The sequence below is a fragment of the Sipha flava genome, unplaced genomic scaffold (assembly GCF_003268045.1).
Source record: "Sipha flava isolate LNK unplaced genomic scaffold, YSA_version1 83_pilon_pilon, whole genome shotgun sequence".
NCBI classification, from domain to species: domain Eukaryota; kingdom Metazoa; phylum Arthropoda; class Insecta; order Hemiptera; family Aphididae; genus Sipha; species Sipha flava.
Genome location: NW_020273625.1, coordinates 343,338 through 364,779, shown reverse-complemented (window position 1 = coordinate 364,779; position 21,442 = coordinate 343,338). Strand labels below are relative to the sequence as shown.

The following is a 21,442-nucleotide window of genomic DNA, read 5'->3' as shown; positions in this document are numbered from 1 at the left end:
CAAATCAAATCAATTATCAAGTATTCTCTTGGAACAAACGAATAAAGTCATGGAGTAAAAATATTAAATTTAAAACGGTTTATAAAATATTTATAAAACCGATTTATATTTGTTCGTATATAAACACCTAAAAACTGTTTAAGCTTTAACCATTTTAAATAATATTAAAACGGTTTAGTTTCAAACCGTTTTAACGCTATCATTTATTGATATGATTACTTTTTTTATTAAATCGGTTCTACTTGTAAACAATTATTATTATTGTATAATATAATAATTATTATTACTTATTGTAAACAATTATTTAGAAATTCCTTCCATCTTTGATTCATATGTTATCGTTAAATATGTCTCTGCGGTTAGGTTAGATTCAACTAACCAATAATTTGACTAGATAAAGATTACACAAAAATCTGATTGTAATTTTAACTCATGGCGAAGAAAACAATGAGGTTTTATAATTTAACATCGAAGTTTTTCGATACATTATTCGTTTTGTTCAGAAATTATTGATTAAGTAAATAAGAATGAGAGTTTTATCGTTAGAGAGTCCTACGATTCTCAGTTATTTTACGATTGATTTCTATATGTGTTATAAAATTTTAAAACGTAAATAATATTGTATTAAATAAGTGAATACTAGAATATATTATAATTGCTGTTGCGATTATTGCTATGGTACGTTTTTCTTTTTTTTTATAAAACCTCGTCCTTTTCACCATCAAGAATAAAACTCTGGGCTCACGACCTCTGCGTGCCGATGTCGTTTATAGACTAAAATCGAACGATGGTGGACAAGAAGAACATTTATACGTTTTAATACTGTGTTTTCTGATTTAAGCGATAGTAACGTAACCGTTCGGACGCTCAGTCCAGCTCAGGGCCCGATTAACAGGTACGCCGAACACGTGAGTTTATATTTTATTTATTTTAATCGATGGCGTACAACAATAACACGATACAGTTTTTCGGTGCACAGTAATTATTTCCGATGGCACGTGAATCCGTGAAACATCGAACGCGTTTACATCGACGATGTGATTGTTGCACGACAAACTCATTACGGCGTTACGCATCGAAGCAAGTTAGGTCAGGTCGACGCTATGGTAAACGCAGCGATGAATATATTGATGATCGTTATAAGGAATACTCCCAGGACCGCGTAGTTGTTAAGTTGAACCGCGTCCACGTTCGCCGCGTTCTCGCCACCACTGCCTCCGCAGCAGCGCATGCGTTCTTTGAAAATGAGCATCGTTCCCACTATCACCTGCAGACAATGAACATGGTGTTAATAGATACGGATGGGGACGGTCGGTGTTAAGGGTGTATTTCCGTGGGCAGCGATCACCCTCTCGCCACCTTCTGGAACGCAGTTTTTATTTTTAGACTTCGAGCAAACCGAGAAGTGCACTGGTTTTACCGTGAAGCGGGGTTTTTTTTTTATACCTATGTGCACTGTTTTTTCATACATAACGATTGTTCTGATCATCACGATCATCTAAAGACATTTCTGACGGGAAATCGTATACATTTGATTTCCTAACGGTTTTGTTGACAATTGCAAGCAATTGACGACGGAACACAAAAAACGAAAAGATTTAAACAATATTTTTTCATAATATTTTTTTAAAAGCTCAAAAAAAAAAAAAAAAATGTCAATTAGTTTTAAATTTAAAATACCAATACAGCAATATAGTTCACTTTATCGCATCCGAAATAAAGCATGATTGGTTTTTTTTCACATAAACATTACCGTAGTAATAAGTACTTAGAGCCTCCCGAAGATAAAAATCAAGGGGGGGGGGGGTTGAATAATATGAAAAATTCTGACTACAATTTTTTTACTCAATGTATGCAGTATAAATAACTATATGTAATCATATTTTTACTTTTTAACATGTATATATGTGTCAGTGTCGCACGACCTTAAAATTGACAATTTAATTATATATATATATAATAATATTTTATATTGTATAATAAGTAGTTATATAAATTTTATTCGTGTGTACACTGTATTATGAAATATGTAATATTTGTTTTCCGTAAATAAAATTAGATCCTTCTGTGATATAAAGAAACAAGTCCGACTGCCGACTGGTGTTTTCGTTGGGGTGGGGGAGTTAGACACCCCCCAAAGACCCCCCTTCGGGACGGCCTTGAAGTACTTATGAATTATGATATGTCATGTGTACATGTGTACATCACACGTACACCGAATATTAAATAATATTTCATACGGTCATGCAAATAATTTATATTTATACAATTTTCAGGTTATAATGACAGAAAACCGTGGCTATTTTCTGTTTCAAATTCAAATTTAATAATTTTATAATTCCCTTTATGATTAGTGATTTTTAAAAAAAAAATCTGTTATGAAACCATACGTAAATAGGAACAGGGACGCTTTTGGCAGGTGAACCACCCGTGTCACCGTGTACGTTTCCACCAGTCTTCCGAAATAAAACTCTTGAACTCGAGGTTTACGCGTCACTAAAAATAATATTAAGCTCCGCGGATAACGATCGTATTTTTTTTCAGCGGTTATCTGTTTGTTTCGAAACGGGTACATAAACGTTAAACACGATGGGATCGTAGACGTACGATTACAGACCGCGCCTGGGTACACGAAATGTCTGCGCAACGGTACATTACAATGTTATGTATTACTACACGTGTTTCACGATTACTTGTAATATCAGGCTGCACACGATCAGTGCCAATAGAACGATAAAGTTCGTAGGGTTGTCGTGGCGATACTCGATTATGTACCGGAGCTGATTGGCGTTGGCCGTCAGGAGCGAGATGTCCATCAGGCCCTGAGCCATCGTCTTCTTGGCGGAGAACGTGACGTTGCTCACCTTGCTGAAAGAACGGGACAGCATGGTCTTCGAACTTCCGACCTGGGGACCATCGTCCACTTCCAAGCCCGTAACGTCCTTGTTTTCCATTTACGGCGAGAATTACGATTTCGAATGTGTTACGTATGTCAACAACTACAACGTGTTCTTGCCGACGGATAAATCGCACTGAATGCGTTGAATCATCGTTGCATCGTTGAACACACGCGGCCATATCGCGTCACAGGACGTCGCGGGTGACCGCAGACCGTAAAAGATATTATTGGCTCTGGGCGGTGAGCGCGTTCAGGAAACATATCGGACGCGTTTCAACGCGAGCGCGCGCGGAATTTTCATTTCAATTCAATTCAATTCAATTCAAATCGGCGGTCGGCATGGAATTCTGATCCTAGACGAATACGACCTTCGAGCGAGCGGTGCGCGTCCTATAGAAAAATTCCCGTTTTCTCATCGTTTCAACGCCGCCACTGACATCGAGTGCGACCGAAACGTGTGAAGCGATACGGTAATAATTTTTTTTTTTTTCATCTGTGTTTATCTCAATTACGTACAAAATAGTTAAACACATGGATTGGTCTATCTTCTGAAACCATAGTTAGTGTTGGAGGAAGAGAGTCGACTTTTTTCATAATGTATTGACAATTAGCAAATATGCGAGTAATTGATAAGATATGAATATATTAACAATACAAATACTTCCTATAGCGAAAAAACTTTAGTACCTTTTTAAAATTATTTTGTTGCTCTTATGCGCATCACCCTCCAGGAGTATCCTGAGAAGAGGAGACATGTGTTATCAGTATAAATTACGTTATAATAATAATAATATTATTTATAATAGTAATAGTAATATATGTTTACCGCGTTTTATCGATAAAACCGTAAGAGATACGGTGGTACACAGTCGGTAAAACCGACATCCTTGACATACCAGTGGCACGCCGTCGCGGTCGACAGCGCGCAACGCACCTACGCGGCACATTCGAACAGGGACGATAAGATGACGGGTAATCGTAAACGATGAACCACAAAAATTATCGCCACGCACGTAAAGGACACGCGTGCACAACTCGACGGGTCACGGTCCTACGAGAACGTGGTTATGTAGTGCGAGCTTTGGCGCAGAGAACCGTCCCTCCGTCTGTACCCCGTTGGGCGAATAAGTCCGTCTGAAGAGCGCGGTCACGGCGCGAAATCCGCTGGCAGTAGTACGACACTCTTTTTTATAGTTTTAATTATTTTCACCGTCGACTAAGTCGTATTTTATTCTCTTAAGATAAATTACTCGACGGTGGAATTGATTCAATCCATGTGTTCACTGTTTATTCTTGCAGTTTAAAAAAATTCGAATTATTTGTTCCCGTTTTATCATAGCACTTTTGTTAATTATTAGAAATTTAACATGTAGTCAGAGTCTATCACGATAGTCAAAACATCAAAAAATTGAAAATAATCGTACAATAATACGGTTTGATATATTATTTTTCTATAGACCTATCGATTGTTATACTTCAGGTTTTGTGAATAAACACACGACCGTTTTGTAGGAACAAGATATTTTGTAAAATATTAATGATAGACTACCTGAAGGGTTTTTAGTATCTACTCTAGTTATTTGTATGACCGTCAATTGGTATAGGTAAATTGGTGCAAAATAGAGTGTCCCGACAATTGGGCGAAGAAAATTGAGCACGAGCAATTGAACGAATATAAGAAACATATTTTATAATTCAATTAGTTAATAAGAATTAGGTTTCTTTTCTTGTCTTTGTTTGTTAATTTGTATTAATTTTTTAGGTTTAGCTTTTGTTTACTCAACACCTTCTGTAACCACTCATTCGAGATTGTATAAAATATTAAAATCATCATTGCGAATAAAAAATATATGCGAACAATTTGATTATAGGTAATTACATAAAAAAATATTTTTAAAAGGAATTTCTCAAATTATTTCATGTAGGTATTGATTATGAATTTTATTTTATTTTTATTGTGCACCGTATTATACCGTATATACTAGTGTGTTAATTTGTATTATATTAATATAATTTTTAAAATTTACTATTCCTATACATACTTTTGAAAAAACAGTTAGTATAAAGCTTCAGACCGTTATTCAACATTTGAAATTAAATCCATATAAAATATTGTCATTGTGCAGGATAAATTATTATTTATTTTATTTATATTGCGGAATGATAGCGAGTAGGTATTAAGTATACTATAGTAAAATATAATTATTACACGTATAATAGTAAATAGTAATAAAAAATACTATAAGTTGTACTGCGAATCTTCTTCGAAAAAAGTAATAAAATTGTATTATTGAACCATTTTCGCTTGACTTAAAATTTAGCAATCGTTAAATTAATTAGTAATACAAAAACATGTGTATATTTTTTTTTAGATTTATTTATGTAACAAACAGTCGGTTATACTAGAAAGCAAAATCTAAATTAAAGACATAAAAAAAATAATTAGGTAAACCATTTTCACTATATTTTTTAAAGATTCATCTTCTCCATAATATTTTCGAGGCTTATTCTCACTTTCATCTAAAATTATTTCGTTTACTATTAATAATTCTTATTATTTGTTTTCAACAGTATCCATAAAAAAAATGATAATAATTATTTTTTAAATTACCATGACGTCCAACTATCAAGTAATCATCAAATGAAAATAAAAATGATAATTTAAATACTTTGTGAATTATTTCACAAATAAAAGCATGTAAATTACGATTACATATACATGTATTTTACATTCACGTCATGACTGCCAGTCGCGTAACATGGTCTCAAAAGATATTCAGTGCATTTTCATTTTATGATTTTATGCCTTTTGTTTTTTTCATATTTCATGGTTTTTACCACATTCAAGCACCAAATGATTTATCCTATTCATTTTAAACTTTACATTCTAAATGAAAACAAATCCAAGTACTTTATCAGGATTAGAAATCAATATTCGACAGTGGTACTACATAATTACCAATAAAATATTTAAGTCTATGAATAATCCACATTGACACGATAATGACACAAAATTATAAAAGTAGTACCTACCTATACAATTATACCACTATACATTTTCGCGTGCGTATAATTTTATCCATCATCAAAATACAGAATGATAAGATCTGTTTTTAACTCTCCATAATACGTGGTGTTATGGTAAAAAAAAAATCATAATCTGTATGTAACAGTAAACTAAATTATTTAAAACATAAACCTACGATTATCAATATTTTATTCAAAATATTTTAACAACAATAACAATAAGAAAAATACTACGAGTAGGTATATATATAAGTACTACACGCGTTGTTCTAATTTTCACATTATTCTACAGTTGCCCTTTCCCAATATCTATTTCACAATGTATTGGAATGAACTAAATCCACAGAAACACAATGTTTTATTTAAATTTGATGGTAAAATCTTAAAAAAAGACAACGATGGAGTGCTGGTAAACATTAAAACAAACATTATACATTTTATCAATTTATTTTTTTCATCATCCAATATACATGGTTTTTACCACTTAACCGACGAAACGAGGCATTTCACTGAAAAGTAAGTGTTCTATTATTTTTACTTATAAGTAATATATTAACAGTCATATTTATTCAAATCAATTTTGTACAACTAAACCAAGGTGACTATATAAGTAAAAATAAAAAAAATCAGCAGACCTTATTTTTGTTTTTGAATGACCTTTTTCTTGCTTCCATTCAATACCCAACAACCCGAACCTAAATAGTTAAGTACTTACTGGTTAATACTTAGTCAATAAAAATACAAAATTACTAAAGAACTGATTTTTGAAACACTCAAACGTTTAAAGTTTATTCATGGGGTATACACACAATGATATCACATCAACTGTTGATAAATAATAAACTTACTAAAGGTATAAAATATTTGATAACAATATTTCCATTATAAAGTGTATTGATGAATACATGTAATTTAAATATAATACTATTTTACAATAGCATATATTTGGGTCGCTGTACATTGCATCTCATTTTAAATTTTTTTAATAATTTAAAAATATTTTTAAATGTGTAATATTTCCTAATATAAAAATTATATAAACACATTTACCATCACATTACATTTTAAACACTCTTTGCGTTGTTAATGAAAAATAATTGAAATTTAAAAACAGGTGCCCTGATAGTATAAAATAATTAGAATTTAAAAATACGTCTAATAGCTTGTAAGAAGTTCGTTTGGAAAAATCTGGGATAAATTATAACCTACATAAAACAGTTATTAAACCCACTGACTGTACTAATTACTGACAATATGATACTTAGAGTTTAATATTATGTAACAGGCTTGTTTGGATGATGGCGATTGGTTTGAGCATCTACGGCTCTGCGATATTAGGGTCGTCCACTTGGACTCGTTATCAAGAAAATCCAACAGTGATATCCATGGACAGGGAGTTCAAGGAATGGACCACTGCGCTTCCCGCATTCACTTTGTGTCCCACTGATGAACATAAAATCGACGATGACCGTTTTGATAACCTGATAAAGACAAAGTATGTGTAAACTTTTATCATAAAATATAATGATATTAATCAGTGATAATTGATAATGACTGATCTCAAATCACCTAAAATAATATGTTAACATCACAAATGACGTAGGTATACGTTTGGTCACGATATACTTAACGTAAGAACCAATGAAAAATAGGTAGACATTTTAAATGTAATAATAGCATGCATTTATTAGAAGGATGGTTATTCGAACTCATGATCTATAATTATAATTGTTTTATGAATCATATTACATTTCGGCAACATGTCGGTGACATGATCATATAATACTCAGCATGTGACCAATCATGTTCTATCGTCTTGCTTCAATGGTTTTGAGTATCTCTCTGCGTTCATTTATTTCACTGAGTATGCTTTCGTTGGTACGATGTTCTGTCCAACTCACTCGCAACATTCTTCTCCAACACCACATTCAAACATTTAAAGGACTCGTTGTTCCACCATATTTAGTATCCAATTCTTGTAGCCGTATAGCGCCACTTTATAACCATCAATGTCATATTTCATAAGTCACAGAACAACAACAACGAATACAGTTATATTATTACACATCATTATTTACTTTATAATCGTACAGTTTTTAAGCATTCCTTTTGCTCTCAGTTTTTCGACATATTCAGACTCGGAAAAAGATGACTTACGGGCATTTTTGGTTCTGTTGGCAAACGCTACCTATGGAACATTCAACGACGTATTCGAGAATAATCAAATACAACAGAAAGATTACTTGAGTGTCCTTAATTCTCTGCGCAGTGATATATCGTATGAAGTCAGTAACAGTCACTTAGAGATATTTTCTCCTTACAGCTTATTATCTACGATAACAGAATTGGGTTCTTGTTATTCGTACAACGGAGAAATCGCACTTTACAATAGTTACGAGTGGGTAAATATAAAGAAAATAAAGGACGCATACAAGACGTGCTTCAGGGTAGTGTAACGTTTCGCAGATATTGGATGAGTCGCAACACAAGTATGTTGCCGAGAATTGGTGTGATTTCGGGCACCCCTTTGGATGGTGATATTTTCATACAGATCACATCCATAAGCTTTGGATATCAGGTACCGTTTTCGCTTTCATCGCGACAATACTTGATCTTCTAAAACCAAACGTTTTGTTCACCTATTAGGGATTTTTGCATTCTCCTTATGAGGTCCCGGACATAGCTTACCGTACATACCAATCTGACTTGGGTTTTTACAAGACATTGGACGTGACCGCACTGAGTATATACAGTGCGCCCGAGATCATTTCGCTCACGCCTAAGCAAAGAGGATGCAGATTTCTGAACGAAAGCAACTTAGAAATAAGTCCCGTGTACACGTACAATATGTGTCGAATTCAATGTCGAATGGACCAAGCGAAAAAACTCTGCGGTTGTATCCCATACTTTTATAAACCACGTAGTAAGTGTTTTTGTCGGTAGGTAGCAAAATAATAATTAGTAGCTAGTGGTAATTATCGGTATATTAGAACAATAACGATTAGGGGCGAAGGCAGGTTTGAAAATTATTTACGAAATTTCGTAATTACTGAATTTAACTGAAACTACAGGCACCTATTTGGTAAGGGGCCCAGGTCTTATAATTTTTGAGAGGGCCTACCGGGATTTTCCCGGTATCCCGGTGGGCCAGTACGCGCCTATATGAGCTCAATTTTTATGGTATTGATATCACGAAAACTGTTTTATAACGATCACATACATAGAAATGTATAATATACCAAAAATAAAGTTTATAAGGTTCGCGTAATAACGATTGTCGTAAGCTGAGGAGGAGCCAGTGTTTCCCAATTTTTAATAGACCGTGAACGTGTATTTAAAAAAGAATATTATCTGATTTCTGAGTACAAAATAGTAAATAAAAATTTACTATTTACCGATTTTAGCATTTGATCATAGGACAAAGAATTGCCGACTTTTTAAAAAATTTTAGAGTGGGGCATTTGCCATAGTTTCCCCCTCCCCAAATGACGCCACTGGTTAGAGGTACCTATTAGATCTAAGTTATTTTTATTTTATTTTATTTTTAAGTATAAATGTATAAAAAAAAGTGTAGATTAATTAATAAAATAAAAAATAAAATAATCTTTTTTATCCAGATATATAGTACTTTATCTTTTATCTTTATCTAGATACATTTTTAGTTATCTTTACGCAACACTGGTAATGTATAATATAAAAATGTATAGATTTTATTTGTAAGTCTCATTTGAACCTTTGAAATAAATATTAAATTTGCAGGCTAGGTCATATTTTTATAACATTTTTTCTAATATTTTGAGGTTGAACCTCTATACTCTCTCCACTAGCGTTTGTGCCTGATAACGATGCAACAACAATCCTACATGAAAACGCAAGTCGATGATGTAATCATTTTACAGCGCAATCACTTTCCCTCCCTTCCGGGACGAATCTCTCTATAAAAAAAAAAAAATCAAAGACCAATATTATAACGTATCATAACGACTTTTGTTGCGTAGCCTACAATGTGTACAAGTATGGGACTTTTTCGACAAATAGAAATTGTCAAATTTTCTTCGTTGGATGAGTGGTGAAAACTATTTTTATATTTAGTTTGCCGGGATTTTTGATGCAATTTTAAGAATACGGCATGATTAAGTTTTCAATAACTCGAATTTACAAAATGATTCAAGTTTAACGGTTTCTATAAAAATAAACATGTATTGTGTGTGCAGTTCAAGGCGTTAAACAATCAATGTATTTTAATCAAATTATTACTAATGCCATGTTTCTAATCTGACAAACTATGAAACCATTTGAAAATGATAAAATCTGATTATTATATTTCCAGAAAATGATAAAATATGTGATGTCAAAGGTATGCATTGTTTGGACCAATATAAGGGTAAACCGAATATTTGATATGATTTAAATGTTTAATCTAAATTAGACATTGCATTTGTGTTTCAGAATTTCTTTTAAAACTCAGGAACACGACTGGAGATGATGTTAAAGTAAACTGTGGTTGTTATCCACCCTGCGATGATGTTAATTATATCGTAGAAGAAGATAGCACAATACAATGGTAATGAAATTTTAATAATTATGTAAATAAATTTATAAATAATCTATAATATTGTCTATTTGTGTTGGATTATTTTAAATTTGACTGGTGAAATGAAAAACTAGATCTATATGAGCATAACAAAAATATAGATTACATATTAAGATTTATACTAAAAATTCAAGAATTCTAAAAAATTAAAAATTTTCTCGTAGCCTTTGTAGTATGTCAACTTGATTTGTTTCCAGGATTCAAAAATACAATAAGAAATATTTGTGATTCAATGACCGTCGCGTAAATTTAACGTATAGTAACGAACACTGTCAGAATATAGCTTTTTTTTCTGTTACCCTTTATACAGTCTCGTGGTATAACTAATGATTTTATATTTATTGATTTTAACTTATAATACCATTTTAAATCTTGAATTAAATGATTCTTCAAATAATAATTAATTTTAATAACAATATTTTACGTATACGTATTACTTATAGTTTTTAGTTAATTATTATAACAATTGAAAATATTTGATATTGTATATAATATTTGTGGTTCAAAGGTGAAAAAAAGGTTAGAGGTACTATGTTAATACAATTTATGGATATATTTTGTATAGTATAATTCTATGTAGACCACTGGTCGTTTGCTTTATGATAATTAATATTGTTTTTATTTGTAGGTTTCTCGGAACTAATTTAAAGTGGGGACTCATCAAATATCCTCGTCTTCGTTTAAAAAGAAACGTTTTATTTGGTTTCACTGACGTTTTGGGTAATCCATATTTAAAATTTATCACACATTAATACAGCTAATAATTATTTTATATAACATTTCAGTATCTATTGGAGGGACTGCCGGACTATTCCTGGGATGTTCCGTCTTAAGTTTCTTGGAAATTATTTATTTTTTCACATTTCGTTTGGCATACACTTTATTTTGTAAGCAATAAAAATATTATTGATGAACTAGAAAAACTTTTCATCATTAAATACTTATTTTTATATGAGTTATATTATTAGTAGATTATAGAATAGTTCAATTAAAATTATTTTACTTTACTAAATATTTGACATTCCACTTTGAATTCATTTTATACAATAAATCAACTGTTATGAGTTAAAGTTATACTTCTCGATCTACAGTTATTATTATTTGTTCAACACATTAAATTTATGTAAGATCAAAATGATGAATATTTTTTTCCCCCGTTTTTATTGGAAAATATTTGGTCACATTATTTAAAATCCTAACGATTATTCAATGAACAACTTCGTCATATTCATGAATTAGTTTTTTAAAGAAAACGAATAAACTGCCACAAAATATTTAAATAAATATATGTAGGATAAAATGTAACACTTAATTTATATTTATTACAAAATTAAAATTAAATTAATATAGAACCGTAGTTGAGTAATAATATAAACGGTTTACATAAAATCATAGTAAAAAAGGCTACTGCACTATTCGATATAACTTACTCCGATATTTGGAACGGGGGCTATATTAGCCAATATTTTACCGTAAAACTGGAAAAATTGTATTTACTGGCTCTCGGTATGAACCAATATGCTAGCACGTTACAAACGTCCACGAAGTTAATTCCAACAAGTCGATCAATCCACTCAAAATCCATTTACAATTTTTAAAAATAAATTTGCGAAAACTATTCGCATTCAACTTGATGGTGCTGTATAACAAATGTGCATTTATCATTATAATATGTTAGGTATTTAAAATATAATTTTCTTTTTTTCTCGTCATTAAAATAATTTATTATCGTTGTAATCGTGTTTTTCTCCTTTTTTTTTCTTTTAGACTTTGCTGTTGAGTAAATCTTTTGGTAATTTTCTTTTAAAGCAACGAGGAGAAATTATAAAAATAATTTTGGATATGAATGGATTAATGTGATTCTAAGTATCAATGTGAAATGTTTTATACATGTGATAGTCTAAGACATTGTATGGATTTGAAGATAATATGATGTGAAGTATAATTACTTATATACCATGAATCATTAGTGATTAGGCGAAAACTTGTGAATTGGAAATACTAGAAAATTTTCATGTTTCCGGATCCAATTGAACCACTATTATTAACGTGTGATTGTTTGTTATCGTATGATATTGTTCAATGCGGTATGCGAATGGGTCACAAATTATATCTGAAATATGTATTCGTTTAAATAAACCGATGTTTCACTACCACATTGTATTGCTATTGTAATATTTTATGCATGGCCATCGCTGCGCAAAAAATTATTCATACACTCATTAAATACTCAGCAATTTGTTAGGCAAGTAGGCAACTCATCATGGCGATGTGACCTTACAATATCGTTTCCATACATTTTACTTTCCCTTCCAAATTATTGTAATTAAAATGTTAAAATGTCTTTGTAATCACGAGTTATGTAAATTAATTGTTGCTATTAATTTTTCTTTGTTGTTGCCGTATGCACTTTTGGCCAACGCCCGTAAACGTCTGTTGTTTGTCGTCCGCTATTGCATATAACACGGTCGTCGTCTTATCTTTGATTATTATTATTTTTATTATTCGCCGTTCCGGCTATGCAGTGGCGCAAATTAGCCTTAATTTCTAGTAGTGTAGAGACAATTTCTTATGTTTAACCTTCAAATACTCCGACTTCCTTTGTATCACTCCTATACGAACAATTTTTTTCTTTACAAAAATTGTATTTCATAAAAATCATAGAAAAATATCGATTTATTTTAAATTTAAAAACTTAATTATTATAATATAAAAAAAATTTAACATTTTATATTTTAAATCAAGTATAGAATTACAGAATATGATCTCCCGATTGTATCACTTAAATAATATTTGTTATCAGAGAAAATGATAAGTATATGTTAGCAATCCTTGCAGTCGAATTTGTGTTGACTGTCACATAAAAAATCGTTTCTTAAATATGAAGCTAGAAAAAGTAAGAAAATTATGGCAATTTACAAATTAATTAAAAATTTTAAATTATTGTAATTCCTAGGGATAAAACTAAAATTATATTCATCGACTCCTGGTATATTTTCGAGAAATAAAAACATAAAAATTTAAAATACATACATTTAATTTATATAGATTTCAGCAAATCAAGTTTAAAGGTATTTATTAAATTATTATTATTCATTACAAAGCACTTCTTGAAATAATAATTGATGTCAAGATTTTTTCAAACCTCGAAAACCGTGCAACAATTAAAGATTAAAAATTGTATGAATTATAAATTTTTTAATTATATAAATATGGAAAATGTAATATAACTCAAGAGAATATTTAGTATATATAATCAATTAAATTGTTGCTCAATAATATTTGTTCTGTACGAATTTAAAAATGCAATTTATACGGCGTAGTGTATAGGCAATTGAAATACGATTTGTAAAAAACATCTTGCTACTTGCGATACAATACGTGTTTTATGTATGTAAAAAAATAAATATATTATATATTGTAATAGATACATATAATTTTAATATAAATCGTTTTTTCGTACTACGATAACATAATATTGCCATTCATATTACCGTAGTTTCTGAGCATACTAAATTAAAAAAAAAAAAAAAAAAAAAAAAAAAAAACATTAACATATTATTTGTGTTGTCATTTTTTTTAAATTTTTTAAACTGTAGCATTTGATTTCTAGACTAATACTCCAAGAGTCCAAGAAATATTTTTGAGATCAATTGAAAATCTAAACTTTATTTTTTTTAAAATTAATTCAACTGAGTGATAAACATTTTGGTCACACAGGACAATGACAATAATATTAATTCTTAATGCATGTCTTATTTATCTACCGAATACTTACTCAACTTTACCAAATTCTATGCACCGATTTCGTATTAACAGTAAAAAACGAGAACGGTTAAAAAAAAATCTTTGACTCTCGGGCGAGACCTCAGGTATTTTTGTTATAAACTAAAAAATATTTAAAACTAATGTCAGGATGAATAAAAATTAATTTATAGCAGCAAACTATGTACAATTCGGGGTTTTATTTATTTTAGTTCAAAATACCAATTATTTTAAGTTATTATTAATTAACAATTAACAGAAATGCATTATTACATATATATTTATATAATTGATATTCTTTTTGCTTTCAAGGTTGTAGAAAAATACCTCCTTAGTATTTGTAAAGTATATGCCGTACATTTGCTTAAGAAATAATCTATGGACGTTGTACACATTTTTTTAAACTCTTTTAGATTCTATTTTAGATTCTACTTTATGAACGTATATTACACGTTCATACTCATTAATATCGAGCACTTAATGCATTTGACATTGTGATATTCTACTATAAAATAAATATTACCAAGATTTAAGTAAAAAGATGACATAGATAGCAATCATTATCTCCCTAATGATAATAATAATTCTGGGAGTGTGAAAGTAATGATTATTGAAATAATTATATCAATGAATTCACGTTGAAGGATAAATGTTGAATGTGTAATAATTGTATGTTATCATGAATAATTTGATATGCTACATGATGATTTTTCGTCTTGAGGTAGGCGATATGGTACAATATAGTTATTTTAATTTTATGTTACTAATAAATATTTATAAAAAAAAAATAATAATAATAAAATATAAGCATTGGAGTAAATAATTTAAGTCAACCAAAACAATTCTGATAACAATAAGGTAACCAAAACCATTATGATAAAATATGTTCCAACACGTTATGATATTTTTAGGTAGCCTGTAGTCTGTAGACTCATTGTCACTTTGTCACTTTGAATGTGCTACTAATTGTCTAAAACCTGCGTTTCAATACGAAATATTTAGGGGTTGAACAATACTATGTTACATTAAATGTTCCGAAAACATCGTATGGAATGATTCAGACAACAGTAATCACAGCATATTTTTTTCGATTTATAAATACAGAATTATTATAATTAGATTCCAGGGAGATCACTATAATACAATTATTTTAAAAATCATAGTTTTACTTATTAATACTTTAATTATCATCACAATACTATTTGTAAGAAAACATTTTGCAATGTCTCGGGACTCAAAGATAATAGTAGGTTAAATGTTATGTTTGCTACTATGTTAAATGTGTGTATAGCTGATCATGCCATATGTGTGTTCGTTATAAATATTCATAAACAAAAATAAGGTACATTAAAAAATAACGTGGGTAACACTCCTCAGGGTTTTGTCATTAAATTCGGAATCAGAACAATGGCATGAAATTAAAAAAAAATTGACTAAATATATGATATAATATAATATATAATAGTGGTTACCATAAAAATAACGTACAATACGAATATAACGTTAATTTATGAACTCCGGTTTAGACGCTTACTATTATAATAGTTTATAATTATAATTATCATAAACAATAAGTAGTGGTTTGTGGGTGATGGTAGAGAAAGATCAAATAAATTATCATGCAATTTTTCAACAAGTGTATTGAACAATATGATGAATTTAAATTTTGGAAATTAAATCTTTTGAAAATGAATTTTATATGTGTGTATTATTTTGATTGCACAAATTATAATGTAAGCACCCTATTATAGTACTTGTGTAAGTGTGTCAATTCACTGATGTAAAAAATTGCAAATAACTTCAATTGAAATCAAGATTCGGACCTTCACCACTGGTAATATAACTGAATTATGCACTTTTTTTATATTAAACGATCTTTTATAATGAGGTTCTAAGAATCAAATACATAAAAGATTATTTATTTCTTATCAAACATTTGTAAATATGTACATATAAAATAATATTTCAAAAGAGTAGGTTATTTTAAACATTCAGCATTTGTTTCCTAAACCAATTTCCAGTGTTCGACTATGTAGAACATAAATATTATATTCTAAACAATTTAATTTATAGTTATATTTTATAAAAAGTATTTCTTTTATAAATAAAACGTTTATGCTATAATTTACATTGATTTACATATGTTTGATTTTTCTTGTTTTGTTTATTCGTTTTAATATTATGGACTGTTAAAACTTTAAAAAAACTGAATACACATATTAGCATGATTATATATTTACTATAATAATAATTTTAACTGTTTAACAAAGTTTAAAGGTTATATTCTTTTTTTTTTTTTTTTGTACAAATATATTACGAAATAGATACTGAATTATACTTTCATACATATACCTGAATAATACATTTGTTCTTTCAGAATAGTTTTTTGAAACCCAATGATACATTGATTTCAAATGTATATGAACAATGCTCTCATATTAATCACCCGTTTCGTATTCCACCCGATACTCGCGCATTTTAGCATTTTATTAACACTTGTTGGCTTTATAGCCAGTTTTCATAAATTTACTTATTATTTTATATTTTCATTGTTTTATGTTTAAAATAGCATTACATTTTTGATGTAATAATCATTTTATGTAATGTTAAACAGTATAAAATAGGAAAAGATGAAGTATGATTGCTTTAATCGAAAATATAGGATTAATTATTGAAGCACCAGTAGATATAATTAATAAAATTCCATACTATAACTCGGAGCTATATTATAGCATGATAACAAATGTTAGAATATAATTATTTTACATCATATCTATAATAATATAGTGTTTTATAACAGTAAATAAAATATGTTTTTTAGATGAATGATTAACAAAACAATGAATACATTGTCTTATACAGCTTTAATCTAATTATAAACAATATATTGAAAAGGCATCAGTGTAATAATATTCTCTTAGGCTTTTGTAACCGTACTCGTAACTATGATAATTAGCAATAATTATAATCAGTATTATACAGTCAAAAACATTATCGTTGAATATAAAATAAATAATGCTGATGAAAATGTTAGTTACGCTCGTCATAAAATTATATAGGAATAATTATAATGTTTTCTAATGCATCAAAACCCTACGACTATGATATATTATTATATTATATACGTGTAAAACGATTGTAAATTCCACAACATCATTGCGGAGACGAATAAAAATATACTCGCAGGGCACATTTTCCATGTTTCACACGGTATTATATTTTTATATCGATCAAAACCCAACTATAGATCCTTACTATCATTATTGTTCTCAATAACATATGCCCGTAAAAACCTCTAAAGTTTTGAACTGCTGCGGTTTTAGATATTGCAATCTCGATTGGTGAGGCAACGATGAAGTCTCGGGTCAATCACGTGTGCCGTTGTCTCCGCGCGTCGAGCAGTAGTAGTGGTAGTAGTAGTACGTGTTCTGATGGCCAATCGATTGAGATGCCACGGTCTGCCTCCAGGCATCGTCCGGACTCACGCCGTGGTTCTAACTATCCAGTGCCCACGAATAATCATACTATTATGGCCGATAGGCTTTGAACGTGGGAAGTGAAGAGGTTTTCTTGTAGGTCACAACGATACAACCATACCACGTCTATCGTTTTGAAACTCAAAGGTTTTTTTTTTCGAAGCGTGACACCAAGTCTTGGTTTTCGTGCGACGATCGCCTAGGTTTTCCAACGTACTCACGTCATTATTATTAAATGACGACGTGGAGGCGAGCAGCTGCCTTGAGGTGTACCATATTCTCCTGCGGGACTTATTGTAAGATTTTTTTCAACTACGCATTTTTTTTAAATAAACCTATCAAAATAGACCTTTGCTCTTGAAATATAATATCAAATTATAGTTACAAATAATATTTTCAACATTTAGGAGGAATAATTTAAAATGTAATCTATTAAGAAGAAATAAAATAATGAACATGTATGATAAATAAAAATCCATGAGTACGTACATGTTATGTGTAAAACTGTGTGCTATTAGTTCGAACACCGAATAAGATACACACCCTTTTAGTTTCTCAATTCTTAACATCAAACACGGAACAAAAATCAAACTACTCAGTTTTCATCCCATTTCCATGTACGGTGTTTTCCATGGGTTTTAAAGCATACACACGACGGTTTCGAACATCATTTCGCACTTTTGCGATTCGAACACTGCGCACCGATCAAAAACCGTTAGTGCGTGGCTGCTTTATAAAATAATTTTCTTATTGCAAAAACACCTAATTCCCGTTTTATTAATGTGGCAATAAATTATAAAAAACGATTACGCGAAAACCGATTATGAAGTGCGCATCTAGCTTATACAAGTACGCAAAATGAGTCCGACTGCGCTTAAGAGTAAGCCCAGTTTTCCCGTTCTATTTTTTTTTTTATTTTATTTTTTTTTTTTTGTTTAGCCTTTTTTTACTGACGACGCGCTGCGACACGTCGCTACGTGTTGCGGTCCGTTGCCCGCGAAAAACGAACGGGTAAGAACGGCCGCGTCACGTCCCGGGCAAGGGCTCGCGTGGTCCGGTCGCCGTTAGTTTTCGATCCGTCACGTTTCGGTTCGAAACGACGCGAACACGTTGTGCCGATGACGTTCCCGCGGGGTCGTACCGCGAGGCGTTTCAACGGGACCCGTTGGCCGCTACTACCGCGCTGGAACGTCGCGCGCGCCCCAACACGGCGTTTCGAAAACGTACGTCCGACCGCGCACGTTTACCGTCGCGGAAAACTTGTGGCCGCCGCGGACGCGGGAACGGAGAAAACCCCCCTCCCCCCCTTCCCCACGGGCGTAAATAACCCGCGTAACACGGGTGATCCGTGAACTTATTATTATCGCGTTTACCGTCGCCGTCCGGTACGCCGTCCGTTCGCCGCGTACGGCGCTGCGGTCGCGCGAGCGCGTGCTACGGAACGACCGCGTGCCGCCAAAACCGGACGGGGACACGGCCGTTCAGTCGTTCCCGCGCCTTACCGTCGTCCGCGTCCGTGCGAGATCCGCCCGTCCGTCCGGTGTTTCGCGTTTTCTCGTCGCTGCCCTGCGCACCCCGTACGCTCGCGTTCATCCCGTGTCAAACTCTCGGCTTCCCGCGCAGCGATGGTGATGGGTTAAAGGGCTCTCGTTGTTGTTCTTACCGTTTTCCCCTCGACCTATCCCTACCGGAAATGTGCGTGCGCTACAATTACCATTGCTGTCGCAGACCACCGGCCCCGCGGCAAACGATCGCGGCGTCCGTACGGCTCGTCCAGTGATTCGTACGACCGGTGTTCGGACCGCGTGACCACCGTACAATGGATACGAGCGACGCGGACCGATAAGATGCGGCGCAACACGTGTGGCCTTTGGTGCGCGTTGCTCGTGCTGCTGCAGGCCGTGCCCGTACCGGTGCACGGCTCCCAAACGATCAAAGGTAAATTGCACGACTGTCGTCTATCGGCACCCGCTGCGTAGTGGTCGATTCCACCGGCGCCTCTAAAGGCGATGGCGTCTTCTTACGCGCGTATACGCCGCGGCCTTTGGTGACCGCGAATGGGGGATTGGAGAGGGGAAGTGGTAGCAGGAGGTTACAAACGGCAGTTCGATCGAAAAAAATCCTCCAGAAACTCGTCCGTCTTGCGACGCTGAGTTACTGATTTTTGGGAAACTAATGATTGTAAACCGTCACTTGTAGTATACTATCGGATGGATAATAATATTGTCCTTAATGTAGCTAGGGAAATTTAATGAATTCGTCAAACTCGCATCGGAGAAACGTTCAACTGTTGTTTTCAGTGGCGTAGATATAATTTTTTCTGGGGGAGGGGGTGTGTTTAAGAGCAAATGACTACGACACTAGTTGTTTTCATTATTACATAATACTACTAAAAGTGCTGAACCAGCTATTAGTCGTAAAAAGCTCAAACACGTATTTGAGTTTTAAACTCGGTACAGTGGCATAGCATGGTCTCAACAATTATTATCATTAACTGTTTTTTTTCTGCTCATTATGTTCCTTGATAACCGATACTAAGTACCTATTGAGTATATTTTATTGCTACATGTGTAAACATATAGTGTAACTATAAAGTTGTTTTTGAATTACACTTTGAGTGATGCATTAAGATTTTTCAACTTTTGTTATTATTATTATTATTATTATTATTATTATCATCATTATAATTATATCTTGTATTCATAAGGTTTAATAGTGTTGCTTAAGATTTAAAACCTTGTTTCTATGTAATTTGATCATGATGAACTTAACATGTTTTATAAAAATGTTTCAACGATATTTGGGTTACAATATAAAACATTACGATTTATAATCCATTAGAGTTTATAAACAACCCTTGAAAAATATAAAACACTTCATTAATATGTTATGATACAATATTTAAAAATCATTAAGTGTCTGGAGGGTTATAGTTGATAAGTTTAACATAAAAGTAATAAAATAACCTAACATATTTTTAACGTATTTACCGTTGGTGTATTATTTTTTCATGTTAGACAACGGATTTCATTTCTACAAAAAAATCATTAATAAACGAACTACTTAATACAAGTATATTTTATAAAAATCCAGAAGGGTAAACGTCTCATTTTATATTTTTGGGGCATCTACGGTTAGGTCAATTATGTATTGGTATATATTAATTATGTTTCTAACATCTAGTGATGTACAGAATAAAAAAAAGCAAGCATAAGTTATTTATCCTCTTCCTTGAAAATTAAAAAAAAAAAAGTTCGAAAAAACCATTTTTGATAAATAATATTCACATAAATTAATTATTTCCAATGCTTTATGGACCCATTTTATAAGCATAAGTCTTGTATAAATTAAAATATAAATTATATTATAATTGTTTAAGTACCAGCATAAATATATCCATAAATTTATAAGGTAAAGGTCATTGTAAAGTTTGCGCATGTACCTATGTGTATTAAAATCATTTCGATGCTCATTATTTTGTATTGTAATTATTATATATTTTTACATATTATTAAGGAAATTATTGTTCATAATTAAAGTACAATAAAAACATAGCAATAATAATATTGCGTTTCGGAAAAAATGCTCATTATGTTTGCGGTGTAAAGATAAAGTGTACAAAACTATATATGCTAAACTTTCAATATTATTTGATAATAAATACCATCAACTAATCAATAA

At 31.7% G+C, this 21,442-nt stretch overlaps 3 protein-coding genes across 3 annotated transcripts in view; 2 read left to right on the top strand and 1 right to left on the bottom strand.

Moving 5' to 3' along the window:
- Nucleotides 1–909: 909 nt before the first annotated feature.
- On the bottom strand, nucleotides 910–3,021 carry LOC112693265 (ninjurin-1-like). Its single transcript, XM_025568254.1, has 2 exons — nucleotides 2,694–3,021; nucleotides 910–1,267 (listed from the first exon to the last, which is right to left on the bottom strand). The coding sequence occupies exons 1-2, from the start codon at nucleotides 2,952–2,954 to the stop codon at nucleotides 1,091–1,093; spliced, it is 438 nt and encodes a 145-aa protein (XP_025424039.1). The 5' UTR covers nucleotides 2,955–3,021; the 3' UTR covers nucleotides 910–1,090.
- Nucleotides 3,022–6,245: 3,224 nt separating this feature from the next.
- On the top strand, nucleotides 6,246–12,340 carry LOC112693263 (sodium channel protein Nach-like). Its single transcript, XM_025568252.1, has 10 exons — nucleotides 6,246–6,442; nucleotides 7,212–7,421; nucleotides 8,046–8,324; nucleotides 8,393–8,504; nucleotides 8,573–8,849; nucleotides 10,257–10,310; nucleotides 10,376–10,490; nucleotides 11,149–11,240; nucleotides 11,306–11,407; nucleotides 12,288–12,340. Exons 1-10 carry the CDS (start codon nucleotides 6,246–6,248, stop codon nucleotides 12,302–12,304), a joined length of 1,455 nt encoding a protein of 484 aa, XP_025424037.1. The 3' UTR covers nucleotides 12,305–12,340.
- A 6,880-nt stretch (nucleotides 12,341–19,220) lies between these two features.
- The window catches only part of LOC112693259 (dual specificity protein kinase shkD-like), a 46,913-nt gene continuing 44,691 nt past the window's right edge, over nucleotides 19,221–21,442 (top strand). The window contains exon 1 of the mRNA XM_025568244.1: nucleotides 19,221–19,699. Coding sequence (XP_025424029.1) covers nucleotides 19,609–19,699 — 91 coding nt within the window. The 5' untranslated portion in view covers nucleotides 19,221–19,608. The remainder of the gene's footprint in view (nucleotides 19,700–21,442) is intronic.

Excerpts from the sequence above, each read along its gene's own strand:
- LOC112693265 (XM_025568254.1), bottom strand. The coding sequence starts at position 2,954 with ATGGAAAACAAGGACGTTACGGGCTTGGAAGTGGACGATGGTCCCCAG. Across the intron at positions 1,268-2,693 it reads TGTGCAGCCTGATATTACAA|GTGATAGTGGGAACGATGCT; the intron begins GTAATCGTGAAA and ends CATTGTCTGCAG.
- LOC112693263 (XM_025568252.1), top strand. The coding sequence starts at position 6,246 with ATGTATTGGAATGAACTAAATCCACAGAAACACAATGTTTTATTTAAA. Across the intron at positions 6,443-7,211 it reads ACGAGGCATTTCACTGAAAA|GCTTGTTTGGATGATGGCGA; the intron begins GTAAGTGTTCTA and ends ATTATGTAACAG. Across the intron at positions 11,241-11,305 it reads TGGTTTCACTGACGTTTTGG|TATCTATTGGAGGGACTGCC; the intron begins GTAATCCATATT and ends ATAACATTTCAG.